Source organism: Ailuropoda melanoleuca, chromosome 19 (assembly GCF_002007445.2).
Source record: "Ailuropoda melanoleuca isolate Jingjing chromosome 19, ASM200744v2, whole genome shotgun sequence".
Classification (NCBI taxonomy): domain Eukaryota; kingdom Metazoa; phylum Chordata; class Mammalia; order Carnivora; family Ursidae; genus Ailuropoda; species Ailuropoda melanoleuca.
In genome coordinates this window covers 30,801,534-30,823,508 of record NC_048236.1, presented here as the reverse complement: position 1 = coordinate 30,823,508, position 21,975 = coordinate 30,801,534, and the positions used below count along the sequence as shown (strand labels likewise).

At 34.8% G+C, this 21,975-nt stretch overlaps 1 protein-coding gene across 12 annotated transcripts in view; it reads right to left on the bottom strand.

Moving 5' to 3' along the window:
* Nucleotides 1–1,512: 1,512 nt before the first annotated feature.
* TTK (TTK protein kinase) overlaps nt 1,513–21,975 on the bottom strand; it is a 48,103-nt gene continuing 27,640 nt past the window's right edge. For 4 of the 12 annotated variants that reach the window (XM_034648091.1, XM_034648090.1, XM_034648095.1 and 1 more), the window contains exons 13-22: nt 21,031–21,157; nt 17,275–17,367; nt 13,114–13,271; nt 12,835–12,986; nt 11,696–11,820; nt 9,546–9,626; nt 5,236–5,412; nt 4,799–4,883; nt 4,383–4,483; nt 1,514–2,457 (exon numbers count right to left, since the gene is read on the bottom strand). In XM_034648091.1, coding sequence (XP_034503982.1) covers nt 2,374–2,457; nt 4,383–4,483; nt 4,799–4,883; nt 5,236–5,412; nt 9,546–9,626; nt 11,696–11,820; nt 12,835–12,986; nt 13,114–13,271; nt 17,275–17,367; nt 21,031–21,157 — 1,183 coding nt within the window. In that variant the 3' untranslated portion in view covers nt 1,514–2,373. Of the gene's footprint in view, nt 2,458–4,382; nt 4,484–4,798; nt 4,884–5,235; nt 5,413–9,545; nt 9,627–11,695; nt 11,821–12,834; nt 12,987–13,113; nt 13,272–17,274; nt 17,368–21,030; nt 21,158–21,975 lie in introns of all 12 variants that reach the window. The other 8 variants (XM_034648093.1, XM_034648097.1, XM_034648101.1 and 5 more) reach the window with 4 other exon arrangements.

Sequence of the window (21,975 nt, the reverse complement as noted above, 5' to 3'; positions counted from 1 at the left end):
CAACTCTCTCTCAAATAAATAAATAAATCTTAAAAAAAAATATAGCTAGCATCATATTTAATGGAGAGTAACTTGAAGCTTTTTCACTGTGACCAGAAACAAGGCAAGAATTCCCCTCACCACTCCTTTCAACAGCATATTGAAAGTGCTAGCTAATGCAAGAAGACAAGAAAAGGGTGCCTGGATGGCTCAGAGAATGCAACTCTTGATCTTAGGGTTGCAAACTGGAGCCCCACGTTGGGTATAGACATTAAAAAAAAAAAAAAGACAAGAAGAAACAAAAGGTACGCAGATTGGGAGGGAAGAAATAAACTGTCTTGTTTGCAATTTTACATTCTTCACAAAAATTAACTCAAAGTGAATCACAAAACTAATTGTAACATAAACTGCAAAACTGTAATACTCTAGAAGATAACACAGGAAACAGATGACCTTGGGTATGGTGATGACCATTCAGTCACAACATCAAAGGCACAATCCATGAAAGAAATAATGGATAAGTTGAAGTACATTAAGATTAAAAACTTCTGCTCTGTAAAAGACAGAATCAAGAAAATAAGACAAGCCACAGACTGAGAAAAAATACTTGCAAAAGACGTATGATAAAGGACCACTATCCAAAATACACAAAGAATTCTTAAAACTAACTTAATCTTAAGGAAACAAACAACTCAATTTAAAAAATAAGCCAAAGACATCTCACCAAAGATGGTAACAGCTGGCAAGTAAGCATATGAAAAAATACTCTACATCATGTGTCATCACAGGAATGCAAATTAAAAGAACAATTATATACTACTACATACCTATTAGAATGGCCAAGATCTGGAACACTGACAACTCCAAATTCTGGCAAGGATGTGGAGCAACGGGTACTTTCATTCACTGCTGAAGGGAACGCAAAATGGTACAGCCACTTTGGAAGACAGTTTGATAGTTTCTTAAAAAACTCAATATACTCTTACCATCAATGCATCAAACATGCTCCTTGGGGAGTTGAAAACTTATGTCCACGAAAAACCTGCACACAGATTATAGCAGCTTTATTCATAATTGCCAAACTCTGGAAGCAATCAAGATGACCTACAGTAGGTGGATGGATAAACTGTGGTATATCCATACAATGGAATATTACTAGGCACTGAAAGGAACTGGAGGAAATTTTTTCTAAGTGAAAGAAACTAATCTGAAAAGGCTACCTACTGTCTAACTCCAACTATATAATGTACTGGAAAAGGCAAAATTACTGAGACAATTAGAAGATCAGTGATTGCCAGGGATTATGGAATAGGGGATGGATGAATAGGAGGAGCACAGAGGATTTTTAGGGCAATGAAAATACTATGATGGATATTTGTCATTACACATTTGTCCAAACCTGTAGAATGTACACCACCAAGAGTGAACTGTATGTAAACTATGGACTTTGGGTGATTATTATGGTGTGTCAATGTAGGTTCATTAATTTTAACAAATGTACCAATCTGGCAGGGGATGTTGATAATGAGGGAGACTGTGCATGTGTGGGGTCAAGAGCTATATGAGAAATCTCTGTACATTCCCCCTCAATTTTGCTGTGAATTAAACCTGATCTAAAGAAAGAGCCTTAATTTAAAAACAAGTGTATTAAAATCTAAAAAAAGAAAAAAGGGGCAGGGGAAAGAGTCTACTAGATTCAGTCCTGAAGACTCTAAGACTACATTTGTAATGACCAATTACCAAGCAAGCCATACAGTGAGGACATGCCCTATACAACTTATACCACAGAAGCCAGATACTCTAAACACCAAGCAATAGATATTACAAAGAATCAGAGAGAATTAAAAGAACAGATTATAGCCCTAAAATTCTGGACTGTATCATTATCATAAAGCAATCGGGAAATCTATTTTGGAATTCAAACCCTTTGGAATTTTCTTTTTGAAGTTCATTTACTAAGATCTACTCTTGTGTCTTCCCTTAATTCAAATTTATTAAGTATTTTGCTGCCACACTAGTCATACATTTGCTTGAAGAAAATAATTACACAATTTTTACAGTTTAGTGTCACCTTATGCTACAAAGCTTTATTTACAGTTCTTCAGAATATATTTCGGGTGTTCACCCACTATTCTAAGTGTGAAATGGTACCAAATAAGAGTAGACTTACAGGAAAGCATAAAAGAGAGAAACTAATCTACTATTTAATATATACAGTATCATTAGTGGTTATTCTTTTTACAGTTTTCTTTTGAGGATAATCCACTGAATTTTTCTGCCATTGACATTTCAAGGTGAAGTTGTCTTTAACAGCAGGTTTCCACAGAGACTTAAGAGTATAACAGTCCAATATATTTGACAGGTGATATCTGACAATTTATGAGTAGCTGCAAATCATTTTTTCTCCCATTTTTTTTCAAAAGTCTTGGATGAAGAGGAATCATGCCTTTCACCACTACTATAGTGGTCATATAAAGTCTGAAATGAAAAACACACACCTATTTTTTAACTTCTAAAATTCATCGTATTATCAGATGAATAAAGATAACTACATATATTCTAATATGTAATGAATTTCTCTCTCGTTCTTATAACTAGAAAATTATTTTATAAACTACGAAGATAATTAAGAATTGTAACCACCTAGCTTGGCCTAAAAATCCACTATCATGACATACAGCTCCATCATTCTATAAAAGAAATGTAACATAGCCATTAATAAGCATATATATACATCTTAAAGGCCTTCTTGTTCTCCCGTATTTTTTATTATAAAACCAGTCTTAGAGAAATTGCTACACTTTAAAATACACTCATCAGGAAATACAGTTTCAGATGATATTTCAACTAATAAACAGGTGACATTAAAAAAATACAAATTGTTATATAAATAAACACAATTAGCTATATTAAAATCTACATATTTTAAAAGATTTAAGGGTAGGGGCGCCTGGGTGGCACAGCGGTTAAGCGTCTGCGTTCGGCTCAGGGCATGATCCCAGCGTTATGGGTTCGAGCCCCACATCAGGCTCATCTGCTATGAGCCTGCTTCTTCCTCCCCCACTCCCCCTGCTTGTGTTCCCTCTCTCGCTGGCTGTCTCTATCTCTGTCGAATAAATAAATAAAATTTAAAAAAAAAAAAAAAGATTTAAGGGTAAGCCAACATTTAACTTATAAAGATAAAAGACATCTCTACCATGAAGGAACATATAACCTTAGTAGTAAACGTAACTAATTCATCTCAATTTTATTTATAAAAGGCCCTAAATAATACACTGGTAGAAACTTAAAACATGAAGATATGAAAGACAGTAAAATTATAAAACAAATTTTGTACAACTTGAATTCCTAAAGCCATTGATTTAACCATGAGCACTTAAGAAAATTTAAGAAAAAAATTAACCTTTATGTCATGAATGCAAATATAGTAGTGAGTGTATAGTAAATTCCTCCAGAAATATATCCAAGTTCTTGACATCTTAGATTGGCTTTACCCTACCCAGAGAGCTAAGAGTGTTTTTAATTTAAGCTCCCATAATTTTATAATAACATTATTACTGAAATAAATAATTAGTAACTACTTGGTAACTAAAGCAGTTGGTCAATAAGCATACATAGCGTTCTAGAAATGACTAGGGGTTTGATGGCAATGAGATCCAAAAATGGTGGTATAGATATAAACAAACACTGGGAAGCTGAAAGGTAGGTCTGAGACATTTGCTTTGAGAAATGTTCTGACTGCTGTACACAGCTTCAAGTCATTACATGCAACAAATACTGAGATTTCTCCTAGGTGGCTTCTGAAAAAAAAAAAAATTGCTAGAAGAAATGAATTCAAAAGCTGTGTTAAGAATGTTGTTGATTTATTTATTTATTTATTTATTTATTTATTTATTTATTTATTTATTTTAAAGATTTTATTTATTTATTTGACAGAGAGAGACAGCCAGCAAGAGAGGGAACACAAGCAGGGGGAGTGGGAAAGGAAGAAGCAGACTCCCAATGGAGGAGCCTGATGTGGGGCTCGATCCCAGAACTCCGGGATCATGCCCTGAACCAAAGGCAGACGCTTAACGACTAAGTCACCCAGGCGCCCCAAGAATGTTGTTGATTTAAACGACAAATTCCTTATGAAATTTATTCCAGTTGAGACCCGACAGCAATTAGGAATGCACCTAATATGACAATATACTTTCAATTATGCTACTGCAGAAAAAGAATGTAAATCAACTGAGTCTTTATTTGACAAAAAGCACACATTAAGTATCTAAATGTAGAAATACACTTCATAGTTGACCTGATGATTGGACCAACTTTTCTTTGGATTACCTGTTTAAGTGTCTTATTCACTAAACTATATAAAACATTTAAAAGTAAAGTAGAAAGAGAATAGACTTTCTTACTTTAGCAGCTTTCAAAATGGAGTTAGGGGAATTCAGACCAACGAGTTGGCCCAGAACATATTTCATTTCTTCAGTGGTGCCCTTAGCCATTTGGTTACCTGCTAAAAAATATAATCAATAACATGCCGGTACCAATAAAAAATATAAAATCACATACAAACACATTCTGTTTAACATCACAATAACTGCTTCTTGTAATTTATCACTCATCACAGCCACTTACCTAGGATAAGTAAATATGAATGCCAGCATAAAAAAAAGCAATTTCATTTATTTTAGTATTTTAGCATAAAAGGAACTTCCTTAAGGAAGGAGGCAGGCTGGAAAAGAGAAGCTAATTCACATTCTGTTTTTTGTTATAGCTATACATCTGTTTGTATTAGTAGTTACTAGTAAACTGATTTTCAAAGAAGTACCTGGATGAGTTTGAATTTGAACATATGGATGCTCTAGGAGCTCAGGAATGGATATCCTCTGTTTAGGGTCCCTTATTAAACAACACTATAAAAATAAGAATAAAAAAATCAAGTTTTCTTACGTAATATTGATATAGTGTCTTTCAAGATTGTATCATACTATAGACCTTTCTTTCTAGATAGCCTCCTCAGAAATAACAAGATTATTTCACAAGTCATTTTTACAAAATCCATAACTATTCGTAAGTTTTAAAACACCTTCAATGTGAACTTAACATGACTTACAAAGCTAATTCATTCAGTAATTCCTTTCAATAGATCAGATATATCTATCAAAGCCAGTTACGTAATTCCAGTGAGTTCAACTATTTCTTCTAAGTAAACAATTTAAGTATATAAAATATTGTTCTTCTATATCCATATACTATTAATGTTACCTTTAACACATCTTGAAGGTCTTTCTCTGGAATATCTGGAAATTCAATTTCATGATTAGGGTCAATTATGGCATGTAATTTAGAAATCTGATTAATTATATGCTGAAATGGTGTCTTCCCATAAGTCATATAGTACAAAATGCATCCTAAGGACCAAACATCACTTTTAGGGCTTATCTAATTGGGGGAAAAAAAAAAAAGAATAGTAAGTTGCTGTAATCTTAATATAAAATTAAATCTAAGAATATTTTATACACACACACATACACATATAATCCATAACATTTAAAATCATAACTAAACCTCAATGAATGGGCAAGTACTAGATTAGGTTTACATGAAAAACACATCTTTTTCTAGTTTCTGTTATATTTGGTTATTTTATCAAGAGATGAGCTTTACTTTAAGTCTCTCAACAAACTCATAATTAAAATATTTCAACTGAAACATATATTATGTTCTTGTCAGCTTGTAAAAATATAAAAACCAAAAACTGTAAGTTTTAAATTTACTTGTTTTCTCCAAAATTACTGGATTACATTAAATATTTTTTAAGATTTTATTTATTAGAGAGAGAGAGAACACACAAGTGACAGCAGGAGGAGGTGCAGAGGTGGAGAGAGAGAATCCCAAGCAGACTCTGTGCTAATAAGCGTGGAGCCCGATGCGGGGCTTGATCTCACCACTGAGATCATGACCTGAGCCAAAATCAAGAGTCAGATGCTTACCTGACTAAACCACCCATGTGCCCCAGGATTAGGATAAATTTTTATATAAATTCATAACATATAAGTATGCATAGATTTTAAAAAGGTTAAGTTGAGCTATCTTAAAACCCAAGAACCCATGTAGAGCCAGGCTGGGCTGGATTTGAATCCTGGCCTTGTTACTAGCTAGTTATTCTATGTAGCTCCAATTCCTCACCTCTAAAATAAAAATAATAAAAGTACATTGTCATGGGCATCTAAATGAATGATATAACCATGAGATATGGATAAGCATAGAGAGTAATTTCTGGGTATAGTAAGTAATCAAGAAATGTTACTTACCATTAAATGTTCTTTGTATTAAATAATCTCATTAGAAATAATGCAATATTATAACATAATCATCATTTCGACTTTAAAAACATAAGATAAAACATAGCAGTGGACATAATAAATGAGAAGGGTTAAATTCCCTTTTTTTAAAAAATGTTTTTTATCTTTTTTTTAAAAGATGTTTTATTTATTTATTTGACAGAGAGAGAGAGACAGCCAGCGAGAGAGGGAACACAGGCAGGGGGAGTGGGAGAGGAAGAAGCAGGCTCCCAGTGGAGGAGCCTAATGTGGGGCTCGATTCCTGGGATCATGCCCTGAGCCGAAGGCAGACATTTAACGACTGAGACACCCAGGCGCCCCGGTTAAATTCCTTTTAAAATGTAGGTAGTCAAACATACATTAAAACAAAATATAACTACACGCTCTCAAAAAAGATTCATCTAAACCACTGAGGAAAAAAGAAATGAACACATAACTAAATAAAAAAAAAGAGAGAGAGAGAAAGAAAAAAACAGAATAGAAATATTAATATTAGAAAAAGAGAATGAGAACATAGCAAAATGCTTTTAACAGAAGAGGGAAAGCCATTTTATGATAAAAGGTACAACCAGCCAAGAGATGATAGTCACAAACGTCTATGCACTGAAACTACATTTAATAGAACTATATTAAGTAAAAATTATATGAAATTCTTTTGGGGGAGTGGTAGAGAAATTTTAACATGCCTTTCAGAAAATTGCAGATAAAACAGATCCCACTATCTGAACACAGAGAAAACTAAAAATTAATAATAATTAAAAAACCCTCCTCCTCCTCCAACTTAACTATCTGGAAATTAAACCCATTTCTAAATAAATTACGGACTAAAAAGGATTTCAAATTATGGAAAAATGGCAGTGGCTGTGGCAACATAGCTGTTCTTATTAATTTTTTTAATTGAAGTATAGTTGACACATGTTACATTAGTTTCCGGGTGTACAACATAGTGATTCAACAACTAGATACACGATGTTATGCTCACCATTAGTGTGGCTACCATCTCTCATCACACAACTCTATTACAAACCACTGACTCTATTCTCTAACGCTGTGGCTTTCATCCCCTGACTTATTCATTCTGTAACTGGAGGCCTGTACCTCCCACTCTTCACCCATTTTGCCCAATCTCTTACCCCATCCCCTATGGTAACCAGCATTGTTCTCTGTATGTATGAATCTGTTCTGTTTATTTGTTTTGCTTTTTAGGTCACAGTATAGTTTTTCAATCTGCCCAAATCCCCAGATAAGATAGACAGAGAAGCCCGGCAGCAAAACCATATACATGTAGAAAATATTTACAACAAAACTAAGTGAAAAACTATACCCATGAACCCCAGAATATGGAAACAAACTACCAACAGCCACAAATCCTGTATGGTCGAGGTATTTGAAACAGAAAGCAGAGGGAAATAGTGAATGTGCCTGATTGTTCTCAGAAGAGAAACTCCAAAAGGCCAACGGATGTTCATTGGAAAGTAATTTGAGAACAGAGCTAGACTGGAAGGGGTTTGAGCTTTTTACCAGCAGGGACTACCTCACATGTTGGGATAAAAAATTTGTCTTCTATTCAGAATCATTAAGGCCACTGGATAGCAGTGTTTCAAATGACTGGAGATTTACCCGTAATATTAAAGCACTGAGTTGACAACTGAAAAAATCTGAACTCTACATGCAATTCAAAATAAATCTTATTTTTAAAAAAAATCTTATTTCATAGTATTTAAAACAGAAGTTGCAAATTTTAGAAATTAATGAAAATAAGAAACACTACAAAAAATGTATAAGTAGAAGTTAAATTCAAAATAAAATTTAGTTTTAATGTTTTAATTAATAAGATTGCAAAAATTAAATTAGCAAATATTTAAATCCAGAAACTAGAGGGGGTGCTNAAAAAAAAAAAAAAAAAAAAAAAAAAATCCAGAAACTAGGAAAAAAAAAAAAAAGGAAACTGAAGCAAATAAAAATAATAAAGATGAAAGCAGAAACTAATTACAGAACAAATGAAAATAGAATAAATGAAGACTTTGTTTTTTAAGATTAATAAAACCTTAAGTCTAATCAAGAAAAAGAAAAAAAGACAATAAATCTAAGTATGAAAAGGGGAAGCTAAAAAGATATAAAAAGAATTTTATGAGACTGACATGCTATACCAGTTATTTGAGAAGATACTTAGAAGCCACAATTTTCTAGAACAGAAAATACACTTAGTAAATACACATTTATCAAGCAATTATTTTGAACTAGATAATGTATTGATTTCTTTCTCATTTAATCCTCAATTACTTTTTTGTTTTTATTTTTAAAGATTTATTTATTTATTCTGAGAGAGAGAGCGCGCACACAGGTAAGCGAGTGGGAGGAGGGGCAGAGGGAGAGAGAAAGAGAGAAACAAGCGTGGAGCCTGATGGGGTCTCAATCTCAGGACCCTGCTGAGATCATGACCTGAGCCAAAATCAAGAGCCCAACACTTAACTGACTGAGCCACCCAGGCACCCCTCAATTACTCTTTAAACAGGTATTGTTTGTAAGCCTAATTTATAGATGAAGAAAGTAGGCAAATTAAGTCACAAAGATAGTTGTTAATGAAGAGGCAGATCTATGCTTGAATGCAGGTGCCTGGACAACGTGCGCTTGCGTGCACTTTGTGACACTGCTCCAGAGCAAGAAGGATTAGCTTGGAAGCCAGAGGCATCCTGGCAGGCAAAAGGAGCCCAACAAGGGACACCAGTGAGACACAAAAAGCTCACTGAGGTGGCAAAATAAGGTAAATGGGAAAGTAGCCTGTGGCAGGCTGGGAAAAAATTACAGATTAGAATTATACTTGGAAATTCGGATTCACAAATGAATAAATGGTAAGAGATAAAATGTAAGAATCAAAGAGGAAACAAAAGACTTCAAAGGTTATCAATTCAATATCCACATCAGAGCTAATTTAGTCTTAATTTCTACCTTTAATTTTAAAATCTAAAAATATCCTGGGAACATTTCTTATTGGAGCACACTATTGAGACATCAACATATTAAAAGCACAATATTAAAAGAACAGTCTCAAATCAATAAATAACAGTGAAATTGAATCCCATGGCAATTTGCTTAAGAAAGCAAGGTCTCTATAATGGCCTAAAACGTTTTAGAACTTAAGCAACTTGAGTTAGCTATTAAGTTTAATCAGAGAATAGACCATTCTCTACTGATGCCCAATAAATCGGATGCAAATAACCTTCATAGTACCTTTGACTTGGATTTCCCATTCTCTCTTGAGGAAGACATATCTTTGATTGCTTCTGGTGGCATATAATTAACTGTACCAACCTGTATGCCAAATCACAGAAAACACAAATCACTGAAAATACGTTACTGTGCCTCAGATTTTTTTATTTTATTTTTTATTCTTTTTTTGCCTTAGATTTTTTAAAACACAAATGTCAGACCCTTGAAACCTGAATAATTATATATTGCAGTAATATTTTTTAAAAACTCAAGTAACTGACAACAATATTAGGACGAAAATTTTTTCACAACTCCAGCAAATTGGATTCATAATCAGAAAAGTTATTCCTTTCAGAATGCTGAGCTTTTTCTATGATGATGGCGAGCAACTACCATAAAACTGTCGAAGTTAAAATCATATTAAAAGCCATAAACTTTGGGGCGCCTGGGTGGCACAGCGACTAAGCGTCTGCCTTCGGCTCAGGGCGTGATCCCAGCGTTCTGGGATCGAGCCCCACATCAGGCTCCTCCGCTATGAGCCTGCTTCTTCCTCTCCCACTCCCCCTGCTTGTGTTCCCTCTCTCGCTGGCTGTCTCNTTATTTCTGTAAAAAAAAAAAAAAAAAAAAATCTTTAAAAAAAAAAGCCATAAACTTTGAAGGAATTGGTATCACTCATTTTTGTGCTGGAATAGACCTAGAACAGTTTTTTTTTTTTAAAAATCAACCAACCAACTAATCAAAACTCTAGCTATGTCTCCAAGTATTGCCTGGGCCCCTGTCCAGAGTGAGATGGGGCAGGTATATAAATCATGCAAGAGCTTCCACGGTCGGATTATGCCAACCTTAAAAGGCATTTATTTTATTCTAAAACAAATGGTTCTGTTTTCAAACACAGAATACCTGTACTTTAGGACCTTGCCATAGAAGATATCTTCAAGCTGATTTACAACTAAATGTTCAGTCCTATCTTTTTTTTAAAGATTTATTTATTTTAGAGAGAGAAAGAGCATGTATGCATGCATGTGACAGCACGGGCAGGGGGAGGGGCAGAGAGAGCAGACTCCCCACCGAGCAGGGAGCCTGACCTGAGGCTCCATCCCAGGACACTGAGATCACAACCTGAGCTGAAATCAAGAGTCTGGATGCTTAACCCACTAAGCCACCCAGGAGCCCCAGTGTTCAGCCACATTTATGATATAAAGAGAAGTCACTGTCAAACAGAATCGTTTCAAGGGCATGCTGTCCATCTATTCCTCCTAAAAAAGGTCTAGTTTTACTTCTAGGATTGTGGCAGACCCACATCAGAAATCTGCATGCGTGGAACACATCATCTGGGCTCCAAGCAGGATGGTTTTTGGTTATTCTTTGGTGTCACCACCTTAGTTTTCACAGGGACAAATTTATTAGGTTTGTGACTGCATATCCTATTAGAAAAATGCAGTTCAATACAGTATTCATTATGGTGTCTCCAATATGAAGGACCACTTGAGAAATTTTTTTCACGAGTGCCTGAGTGGCTCAGTCAGCTAAGCGGCTGGCTCTTGATTTCGGTTCAGGTCATGATCTCAGGGTCCTGGGATTAAGCCCCACCTTGGGCTCCCCACTCAGTGGGGAATTTGCTTGAGAATTCTCTCTCCTCTTCTCCCTCTGTCCCTCCCCTCACTTGTGTTTGCTCACTCTCTCTCTAAAATAAAATAAATCTTGAAAAATAAATAAATAAATAAATAAATCTTTAAAAAAAGAATTTTTTTCAGATGCAACTGATAGGAAAAGCTTTACTTCTCCAGAAGAATGAAATGATCTTACCTAATGGACAATGAAAAATATGTAACTGCAATTTCCTCTTTGGTTGTTACCAGGTATTTCTGAGACAAAGTTCCAGGTAAACTCAAGATCATGACCAAGGTGATCTCCAACACAGGTGTTATTGCTTCTCTACCTCAGCTATAGGAAAATCATTCAAAATTGCTGGATTTATTTCTACCTGATCGTGACTTCCTATACTAAAGTGCATTAAATATGGTTTTGATTCTTACGGTATTTATTTTTATACAAAGGTTTCAAATACTTTGAAGAATGAGGTGGGGAAAAATAAAATCCCGGTTAGCAAAATACTTTACAAGTGAAAACGAACTGTAGTGCGTGGTAACCAACCATTCATTACGTCTTACCTGAGAATCTTTAACAATACTTGTTGTATCTGGTTGCATTTGGTTTGCAATCCCAAAGTCAATTAGCTTTAGCATTCCATCAACTATCAGAAAGTTAGCAGGTTTCAGATCACTGTGAACGATGCCTTCAAAATAAAAATCCATTGTAATGTTAGACAATGTAAAACATTCGGAGTACAAAAAAATTTCACAATACACTGGCCAAGTTAATTCCTTTAGTTAATCAAATTAAATGCTAATTTTTAAAATGTGAATATTTTCTAAAAAGATATAGCACTCTTCTAAGTTTGCTGCTTAGATTGAATCACTTAGTTCTCATACCAGCACTGGGTTAAGTACTGTACTATTACTACCCCCACTTTTACAAGAGGAAACTAAGGCAGAGTTTAAGTAATTTGTTCAAGGTCATACAGCCTAAGTGACAGGGCCATGACTTGACCCAGGCTTCAGCTTCAGAGTTTATGATCTTAACCACTGTGATTCACCACCCACAACATAAATCATAAATTATATTGCCAGGTGGTAAGACCCTAATGCCCCTGACACCTCTATCCCTACAATCCTGATCTTAATTATTGGTGAATTATCTTTTAATTATAGGAGAAATGAGAGAAAAAATTACAATTATCTAGGTTAATGGTTATTTTTTAAAACGGATAAGGTAAAGGCAGAGAAGCCCTAAAGAGAATCAAGTCTAAGTAAAAACTAACTTAGGGCTAACAATTGAAAAAGAATAAAACCAACTCCCACCCAGGGCACACAATACAAATGACTAGGAGAATGAGAGAAATAAACATCTCAGATTTTTGAGATGCCTGAACCCAAAGTCTCATATCTGCTATAACCAAACTATTTGGAGACCCAGGATAATGGACTATGTTAATACTAATAAAGATATGGGTGCATTTTGCATTATGGATGCATTATGGCTGTGGGGACTTGAGTTCATGCACTATATCCTTTGGTAAACAGTGCTTTAAAGCAATGTTTTGTCCCTTCATCGTTAAATGAGCTTCCGAATATTTAGTTTATCTAGTTTAAAGGTGCCAATAACAAATACCTAAAAATTATAAGTGTATTTCTCTAAGATGACATTATTAGTGATTATTATAACTCCGCATATAAAGATTTTTAAATACCATGTTGATGAATTGTGTAAACTGCCTCCAACATATTTTTCCAGTAACTTTTGCGTTCCCATGGATTGATGGATTTTTTCTTTTTAAGCCAACTATTTAGGTCTATATTTCCACACTCCATTACCATGTAAATGTACTGGTCCGTGATTTCACTGCCATTAAAAACAAACAAATAAAAAACCCCAAACAATACATGGTTAGGTTATACTATTAAAATTTACTAAGTCTAAAGAATTATAGCAAAAATAGTTTTCTTTTCAAATTAAAAAAAATTCTTACTAATCATAAAGTCGGATGATTTTATCACTGTGTTGTTGTAGTTTATTCAAGTAAGCAATTTCATTCCGGTAACTCTCAATTGTTTGATTATCTGCTTCTTCCAAGTTTACATATTTTATGGCATGTATCTGTTTCTTTTCATTCAAAACCTGGAATACCTATATAGTAGAACAAAGGAAAAAGTTTAGGATGCACTACTTTTACATTATCATAATAATTCTAAATTTATTAGAATTTTAGGTTATGGAATACTGATATGAATAATAAATGTGTCTGGGCTTATTTTGAGTACTGAAGGGAAAAAATATGTGAGGAGAGTTAAAAGACCATTCTCGGCTACCAATGCAATGGGCATTCAATAGTGCAAAGGGGTAAACCTTAAAAGTTTTTATATTAACATGTAAAAAAGATAATTTAAATTTCATATATATTCATAACACTCTGTTGGATGCCTTAACCAGGAAAATAACCAAAAGAAGAAGACATTCAAAAATGTTAAGAACATCTAAGGGCTGTCATAAAGAGTCAATTCATTTCACAGATGGTGTTTTTTCCATTGTGTCTGGAACTGACATTTCATTCATGCAGTGGAGAGTATTTTAAAATATGTAATAATTGTAAGCTATCTGTATATTCAGTTGTGAAAAGTGGATTAGGTCCAATTTTCAAAGTCAAGTTGACAGGAACAAGATGTTCCTATAAGCCCACTGTCCGGATCTCTGAGGTCCAGGTCAAACTGCTCTGGCTATAATGACAGCCAACCTCTAAGCAATATTGATGGGGCAGATAATACATTTTGAAAAACAGAATATACTGTTAATGTGTCCAACTTTCAGCAAACATGCAATAGGGATGAGGCTTCAGAAATGCATGAATACAAATACAAATGCCAGGGTAAGCATGAAAAATTACATTCATTTATCCCTTTGGACACACTGAAGTAAAATATCATTAACTCAAAAGTCATTTAACCTTGACTACCCAGCAGGTTGGGGCAAGGAATAAGAAAAGAACGGAAGTGTATATGAGATTCATGCATTGCAACTGCACTAATAAGCTTACTTTAAATTTTAAATACAAAACTCTAACAAAGTATTACTGGTTTTACTTGCTCACTAGCAAATTAGACAGGGACAGGCATTAAAACAGTGACAGGGCAAGAGATAGCAGAAAATAGCAAGGGAAGAGATAAAGGGAATTTAAAAAACATATAAAGCCACTTTGTATGAGGTAAACAGCCCTACGAACCTCAGAATTCAGAGTTTCTACTACTCTAATACAATTAAAATGTTGTTAGTAGTACCTACCACGCAGGGTTGGAAGGATGACCGAGATGATGTGTTTGGAGGCAGCAAAGCTAGCTACTTACTATCTTTAAGGACAATTAGGACAGAATAAAGTGGACATTTTAGAACCTATTAAAGTTGTCTGGTATATCAGAAAAAAGGATTTCCAGGATATAATATATAATAAGATCTATATAATAGATCTACTATATAATAAGATCTCAAAGTTTTGGAGGAAATGAAAACTTTTAAATCAACTTTCTGCATGCATGTGCTTTCACTCCTCTATTGCCCTTGCTCTGGCAAAGCTCCTGCAATAACTGATTAGGTAGCCCTTACTTCCATTTCACAGAGATAGTATCAGTTATAATTTTTAGTTTCATGGAAAGTTATATACTATATAATAAGATCTATATAATAGATCTTTATAATCTTTATAGATCTTTATAATCTTTATAGATCTATATAATCTTATATAGATCTTTATAGATCTATATAATAGATAGTATCAGTTATAATTTTTAGTTTCATGGAAAGTTAATGAAAGAACTATAAAGGCCAGTGTCATAACCATTCCTATTAGCCCCCATGACCTTTCTAAATGCTCTTAATCCAGGATAAGTTGGTCACTGTCTAAACTCTAGAATAGACAGAACATAAACGGTTAGTTTCATAAAGCATGTTACGCTGTTTCTCAGAGGTATGTTGATTTTGTCAACCCCACCATAATAATTAAATTAAATAATGATAGTATAATCATACTAAAAAAAAAAATGTGGGGCAGTCAGGGCTTCATCACCTGGCTCTCGACTTAAGCTAGCATCTTCATTATGCTCCAAGGTAAAAATGTTTAAAACATCAGCAAGATTATTTTATGTCCTCTGAAAACATGCCACTAAATATCACACCTTGACACTATTCAAATATAGCTAAAAAAATAAATAATAAATATTAATGAAAGAATTTCTATTAAAGCAACTAAATCAGGTAATTCCAATATATTGATAAAAATCAATTGTATTGTCCCTCTGTTCTCATGCCTGAAATTTGAGACAATGGAAAGAAGAAAATGTATATAAAAAAGAACTAATATTATTGAACAACTGCTACACATTGTAATGTACATTGTAGTAAGTTAATAAGATAGTCTTAAACAAATCTAGTTATTGTTAGAAAATACAGTAAAACTTAAACCCAACAGGTTTTGCTTCATAGACCATCCTTAACAATTTATAACAGCAAAACAGCTCACTAGGGACAGTCATCCAACAAATTACTTCACTCTGTTACGTTCTAGGTACTAGTCCAGATTATAGAGCAAACATTGTTGAGCAAATCAGACAAACATCCCTACCTTGATGGAACTCACATTCAAGTGGAGGAAGACACAAACAACAAACCAAATAAGGAAATTACAGAGCACATTAGAAGATGAGCTATAGAGAAAAAATAAAGAAGGAAATGGAGCTCACCAGCAGTTGGAAGGTGGGAGTTATGGTATTAAAGAGTGTGGTCAAGGAAGGGCTGATTGAGAAGACATTTGAGCAAAGATGTGAGGCTATCTGGAGGAAAAAACCGATTCCTATGTGAAAATACACCAGGAGAGCAAGGATTGAATCAATGAGACTAGTTAGAACGGTATTACAATAAACCAGGCAGTTGCTTTGACCAAAGTGATAACAGTAGAGGTGGTTAGAAATAGTCAGATGCTGGATATACTTTGAAGTAGAATCAACAAGATTTGCTGATTGGCTGGAAGTATGTGTGAGAGAAAGTGAAGTCAATGATTCCAGAGTTTTTGGCCTAGCTAGTGGAAGAACAAAGTGGCCATTTACTGAACTGGGAAAGACTCTGGTGCCAGAGTTATGTTTGGGACATACTAAGTTTTAAATACCTAGTAGACACCCAAGAAGAGCTACAGAGCAGTCAGACTGGATATACAAGTCTGGGATTCAAGGGAGAGGTCTGAACTAGACATATGTTTGGGAACTGTCAGCATGTATATGGTATTTAAAACCACAAGACTGGACAACACCAAAGGAGTGAAGTGAGTTTAGAAAGAGAAGAGGTCAAGGATTGAGCCCTGGGGCATTGTGCCATTAAGATCAGGGACATGAAGAAGACTGGAAAGGAATGGCCAGTTGGAGAAGAGGAAAACAGAGAGGCCAAGAAGAGGCAAAAAAAAGTTTCAACAAGGAAATAACAATCAACTGTCCCAAATGCTCAGTAATCCACAATTAAAGCTAAGAATTAGATTTGGCAAAAATATGGAGTTCATTGGTGATCCTGATTACAACTGTTTTGGTGAGTGATGAAAAATCTGATTTAAGTGGATTTAAGAGAACAGAATGAGAGTGAAGATGCTAAGTGTAGGCAATTCTTTTCAGCTGCCTTCCATCCAGAGAAGTAGAACTCTATAAATTTAGAACTCAGATAAATTTAGGAAATGATCTATTCCAATTCTAGAAATTCACATTACTAAAATCTATTTTTGAAAAGAAAAACTCAAAATACTCAAAATATTAGTCAAATATCTTGCTGAATCATCCCAAAATATTATTTACATAAGATTGTTTCGTGATAATACATAGCTTCATTTGCCATCCCGAAATCAATACTAATGTCATTTAGAGAAAAAATTTGGAAGCACAGGACACCAGATGGAAGAACAGAGAATTGAAATTAAGAGAGAGGCCTAAAGAGATACGTCATTTGTTGGAGAGAGGGAATGGAAGAGCAGGGGATGAGAAGGATTTTTTTTTGGCTCAAAAGCAATAAGTGCCCGTAGGTGTTAAGAAAAAGAGCCCCCAAAGGTAAAAAGACAAAGAAAGGAAGTTTAAAATATTTTTCTCTCTAAAATATTTAAGATACTTACCTTACTTGAGCCTCCACTTCCTATCTGCTTCAATATAGAATACATTCTTCCTTTAACCGAAATGCATTCATTTGTTGAGGAGGATGCTGAAATCTAAATAATTAAAAAATATAAAGATTCAAAGATGAGAAGAATACGCCCGAGAAATTACCTTACATTTAGTACAGTGAAATGGTTCCAATTTTGAAATTCTCTTAAATTTCAAGTAATTAGATATCAGTCACAATATTTTAAAGAGGAAGTTTACTCTATTTTAGTCAAAGAAATAAATCTATTAATATGTAAACTTCCAAGGTATCCCTCTCTAACTTGCCTTTACTTTTTAAATTTATTTATTTATTTATTTTAAAAGATTTTATTTATTTATTTGACAGAGAGAAAAAGAAAGCGTGCATATGCAGAAGCAGGGGGAGCTGCAAACGGAGAGGGAGAAGCAAGCTCCCCAGTGAGCAGGGAGCCGAACGACGTGGGGCTCGATCCCAGGACCCTGGGATCATGACCTGAGCTGAAACCAAGAGTTAGACGCTTAACCTACTGTGCCACCCAAGTGCCCCTACTTCTTTTTTAAAAAAATGTTTTAAATTTAAGTATAGTTGATACACAATGTTACATTAGTTCACCTGTACTTTTTAGAAACATAAACAGAAGATTTAAGATCTCTTCCAATATACACACTCACAAGGTATTACTTTTCACATTATTTATTCTTTTTTCTTATATAAACCTCTTTACTTACACATATAAACAATTGTATCTATATTCTTTCTCCCCATTTAGCATTACATCATAAAGAAAGCAGTGTGTTAAGGTGCTTAGAGCTCCAGAGTCAATCAGACAAATGCAAATTTCAGCAATGCCCCTTTTTTTGCTGGGTGATCTTCAACTTGTTAATTTGAATTTCAGCATCTGCCTCAGTAAACTTCCAGCTGATGTCCTATTGCAACGCGCCCCTTCTTCCCTTCCCTTACGCTAGAGCTCTCTGTGGATGGAGTGCAGTGAAAGGAGTCATTCCAAACTGACAAGGAAGCTGAAGACACGAAGAGCACCTTATTAGCTGAATAAGTTGAAACAAGGTCTGAATAAACTTCAATTTAACCAAGTCCCGCTTTAGATCCCAAACGGTAGAACTCTCTCTTGTAATCTCCTTCTACATAAAAGATAAAGATGCTAATTTCTTTAACCTCTAGGGTTGAAAAATACTGTTGAGTCATGAAGTATGTCTTCTTTTCCTTTTTTCTTTTTTTTTTTTTTTTTAAGATTTTATTTACTTACTTGTCAGAGAGAGAAAGAGCACAAGCAGGGGGAGCTGCAGGCAGAAGGAGAAGCAGGCTCCTCGCTGAGCAAGGAGCCCAATGTGGGATTCAATCCCAGGACCCTGGGATCATGACCTAGGCGAAAGCGGACGCTTAACTGACTGAGCCACCCAGGTGTCCCTGAAATATGTTTTCTATAAAAAAGTATTAGGCTTTGAAATATGTACCTGTTATTTTTCATTAAATTATAATTTCATCAAGGTTTTTCACTACCTGCTCCTGCCCCTCATCCTTTTGGAGGATCCTCTCATACTTAAACTGAAAATTTCTGAGAGGGAAGAAACTTCAATGTCTCTTCCCCCTAACTGCTGACAGTTAATTAAGAATTAATTAAGAATTAATTAATTAAGAATTAATAAGTAATTCTGACTTATTTAATACCAATGTGAAGCTCAGTTTCCTACATAGGACATTCCACATCCACCTTAGACCATCCTCCTCACTGTGGCCAGAGTAATTTTTTCAAAATGCAAATAAGATCACTTCACTTCCCTGCTACCAACCATTGCACAGCTTCCTATCCCTCTCAGGGTAATATTTAAAGGGCCCAGCAGAGGGTTACCTGGGTGGCTCAGTACGTTAAGCATCAGACTCTTGATCTCAGGGTTGTGAGTTTGAGCCCCAGGTTGGGTTCCACACTGGGTGAGGAGCTTACTCACTTACATACATACATATAGAAATAAATAAAAATAAAGGGCCCAGCAGAACCCTGAGGATCACCTCGCCCCTGCCTGAGCTCTAGCCACACTCTAGCCCCTTTTCAGTTTCCTCCTGATGCTGACCTTTTCTAGAAGGCTCCTGGCAACTTCACTTGGTCATGACTTAACTTGTAGATATCACCTCAAACAGGGTCTGACATAAGTAACAGGCAATAAATGGGTTTTGAATCAATGTATATAGGCAAACCTGATCATCCTTCTCTCCTTTGTAATTTATTATTCTGCTTCAATCCTCAGAAAACTATTCCTCTTGGGGCACTTGGGTGGCTCAGTTGATTAAGCATCCACCTTCGGCTCAGGACACGATCCCAGGGTCCAGGGATCAAGTCCTGCATCAGGGTCCCCGCTCTGCAGGGAGCCTTCTTCTCTCTCTGCCTCTCTCTGTCTCTCATGAATGAATAAATAAAACCTTTAAAAAAAAAAAAACCTATTCCTCTTTCCATAGAATAATCTATTGTCAGCTTTGTTTAAGATTTACTTATTTTAGAGAAAGCGAGCAAGGGGAAGAGAAGAGGGAGAGGAAGAGGGAGAGAAAAAGGGAGAGAAGCAGACTCCCTGCTGAGCGTGGAGCCCAGCGGGGCTTGATCTCAGGAACCTGAGATCATGACCTGAGCCGAAAGCAAGAGTTGGACATTTTAACCGACTGAGCCACCCAAGCACCCCTTTTTTTGTTCTTAAAATTGTAAAATATACATAACAAAAATTTTGCATTTTAACCATTTTTAAGTATACAACTCAGTGGCATTAAATACATCCACGCTGTTGTGCAAACATTATCCATCATCTCATATTGAAACTCTACACCCATTAAACAGTAACACCACATTCCTGCCTCTCTCTAGACACTGGTAACCATTGTTCTACTTTCTGTCAGCTAAATTTGCTATCTCATAATATGAAATAGCTAATTACCTGTGTGGTTTTTTGGTTGTTGCTCTTTTTGGCTGTTTATTTAAATAACAATTGCTACTAACTTTTATTATTTACTAAGTAGCAGGCCCTTTGTACATATGTATATTACATATACATATGAATTAATTCGATTTTCACAATTATCCTATAGGGTAGGTAGCTTTGTTATTCCCATTTTACAGGTGATGAAATGGTCACAGAAAATTTAAGTAACTTAAAAAAGGTCACAGCTGGTAAGTAGCAAGGCCAAAATTCATGACCAGAAAGTCTCCCTTCAGAGTTCATGCTTTCTACCAGTATTAAGCTGCCTCTCAGATAGTTATTAGAAACTAATTTTAGTACTCATACCAGGAGAGTGTTTTTTCTCTAGATGGCAGTACAGTCACTTCACCAGCAAAAAATTTTCTCTTATTTTTATAATTACTTTATATTTTAGTAGCATCTCATATTGCTATTCTGATATTCTTGAAAACTTACCTATAAATTAATCAGCCAATGAAATGAGGCTGCCCAGTGATAGCAGACTTAGTGAAATGGAATAAAAGTAACCTAAATTACAAGAGAAATTTTGTCTAGCTATTCAAACTGGATCTTTTGACCTAGTTAATGAAAAAAAACTTCATTCGCTTCTTTCATAATTAACCTCTCAAAATCACAAGACACCCGTAGAAGGATATTAGAAAAGAGTTCTCATAGAACTAAGAATGGACAAGTTCTTAAGGCCATTCCTAACAACTAGCTGCTGTGAAAATAAAATCTTTGGATTTGATCATACCTTAATCATATACCATCATAAATAAAGTTCATCAAACCTGTAAAGTTTGAAGTGGAGTAACAGGTATTTGCTGCTGTTGCTGCTGGAAATAGGCAAGTTGGCTATAAGGTGTTGACAACTGACAAGGAGGTGGAAAGTCATTCTTTACAACTGGAGTTCTAAAACTAGAAAAGATATGGTTTTAGTTTAAAACATTAAAATTGTAAAAATAAGATTGATTCAGTTTTTGTGTGATTTTAAAAGATGCATATAAACTTAAATGTATTACATCAAACAGAATCCAAGTCAGTTTTCATAATATAGCTAAATTAATTATTCTAGATACACCATCACCAGAAATTTCATTTGGGGGCAATTCTTTCTCTAAATAATTTTTTACCCCTAGACAAGAAATTCTTACTAGTAAAATTAATAAAATGGCATTTAAAATATGGAGTTGGGGTTATTTTACAAGAATTTAGCCGAAGCAAACATTAGCCTATGGCTGGTCATAGAGCTTATGAGTGCTTTTTAACAATTATGTTCTACAGCAGCCTGCTAGAAATATCTGAAAGCCAATTACGCCAGAGGAGTTTGGCTTTTGAACTTTAAGCTGTTGAGTTCACATCTGTGCTTTGTTTGTCTTATTCACTATCACATCCCCAACACCTAGAATGGGGCTTGGCACAAAGGAATTCTACAAATATTTATAGACAATAAATAACCTAACTTCACAAAAAATAACTACATCACGATTCTAGTTAGCAACATTCTTTAAAATATTCCAATGTATAATAAAATGAGGTAATATATAGCAAAACTGTATTACATTGGTAAGAGACCAGGTTATAAAACCTCTTATAAGGCCAGTTCTAGTTAAGATCAAAGAGTACATTATGAAAATGAAAAGCAAAAGGCATCATGGACTTAAGTTATTCTCTAAGACATTAAAAATATAAAAATATAGCCCTTAGTTGAATAATATGATGTGCCACATTCCTTT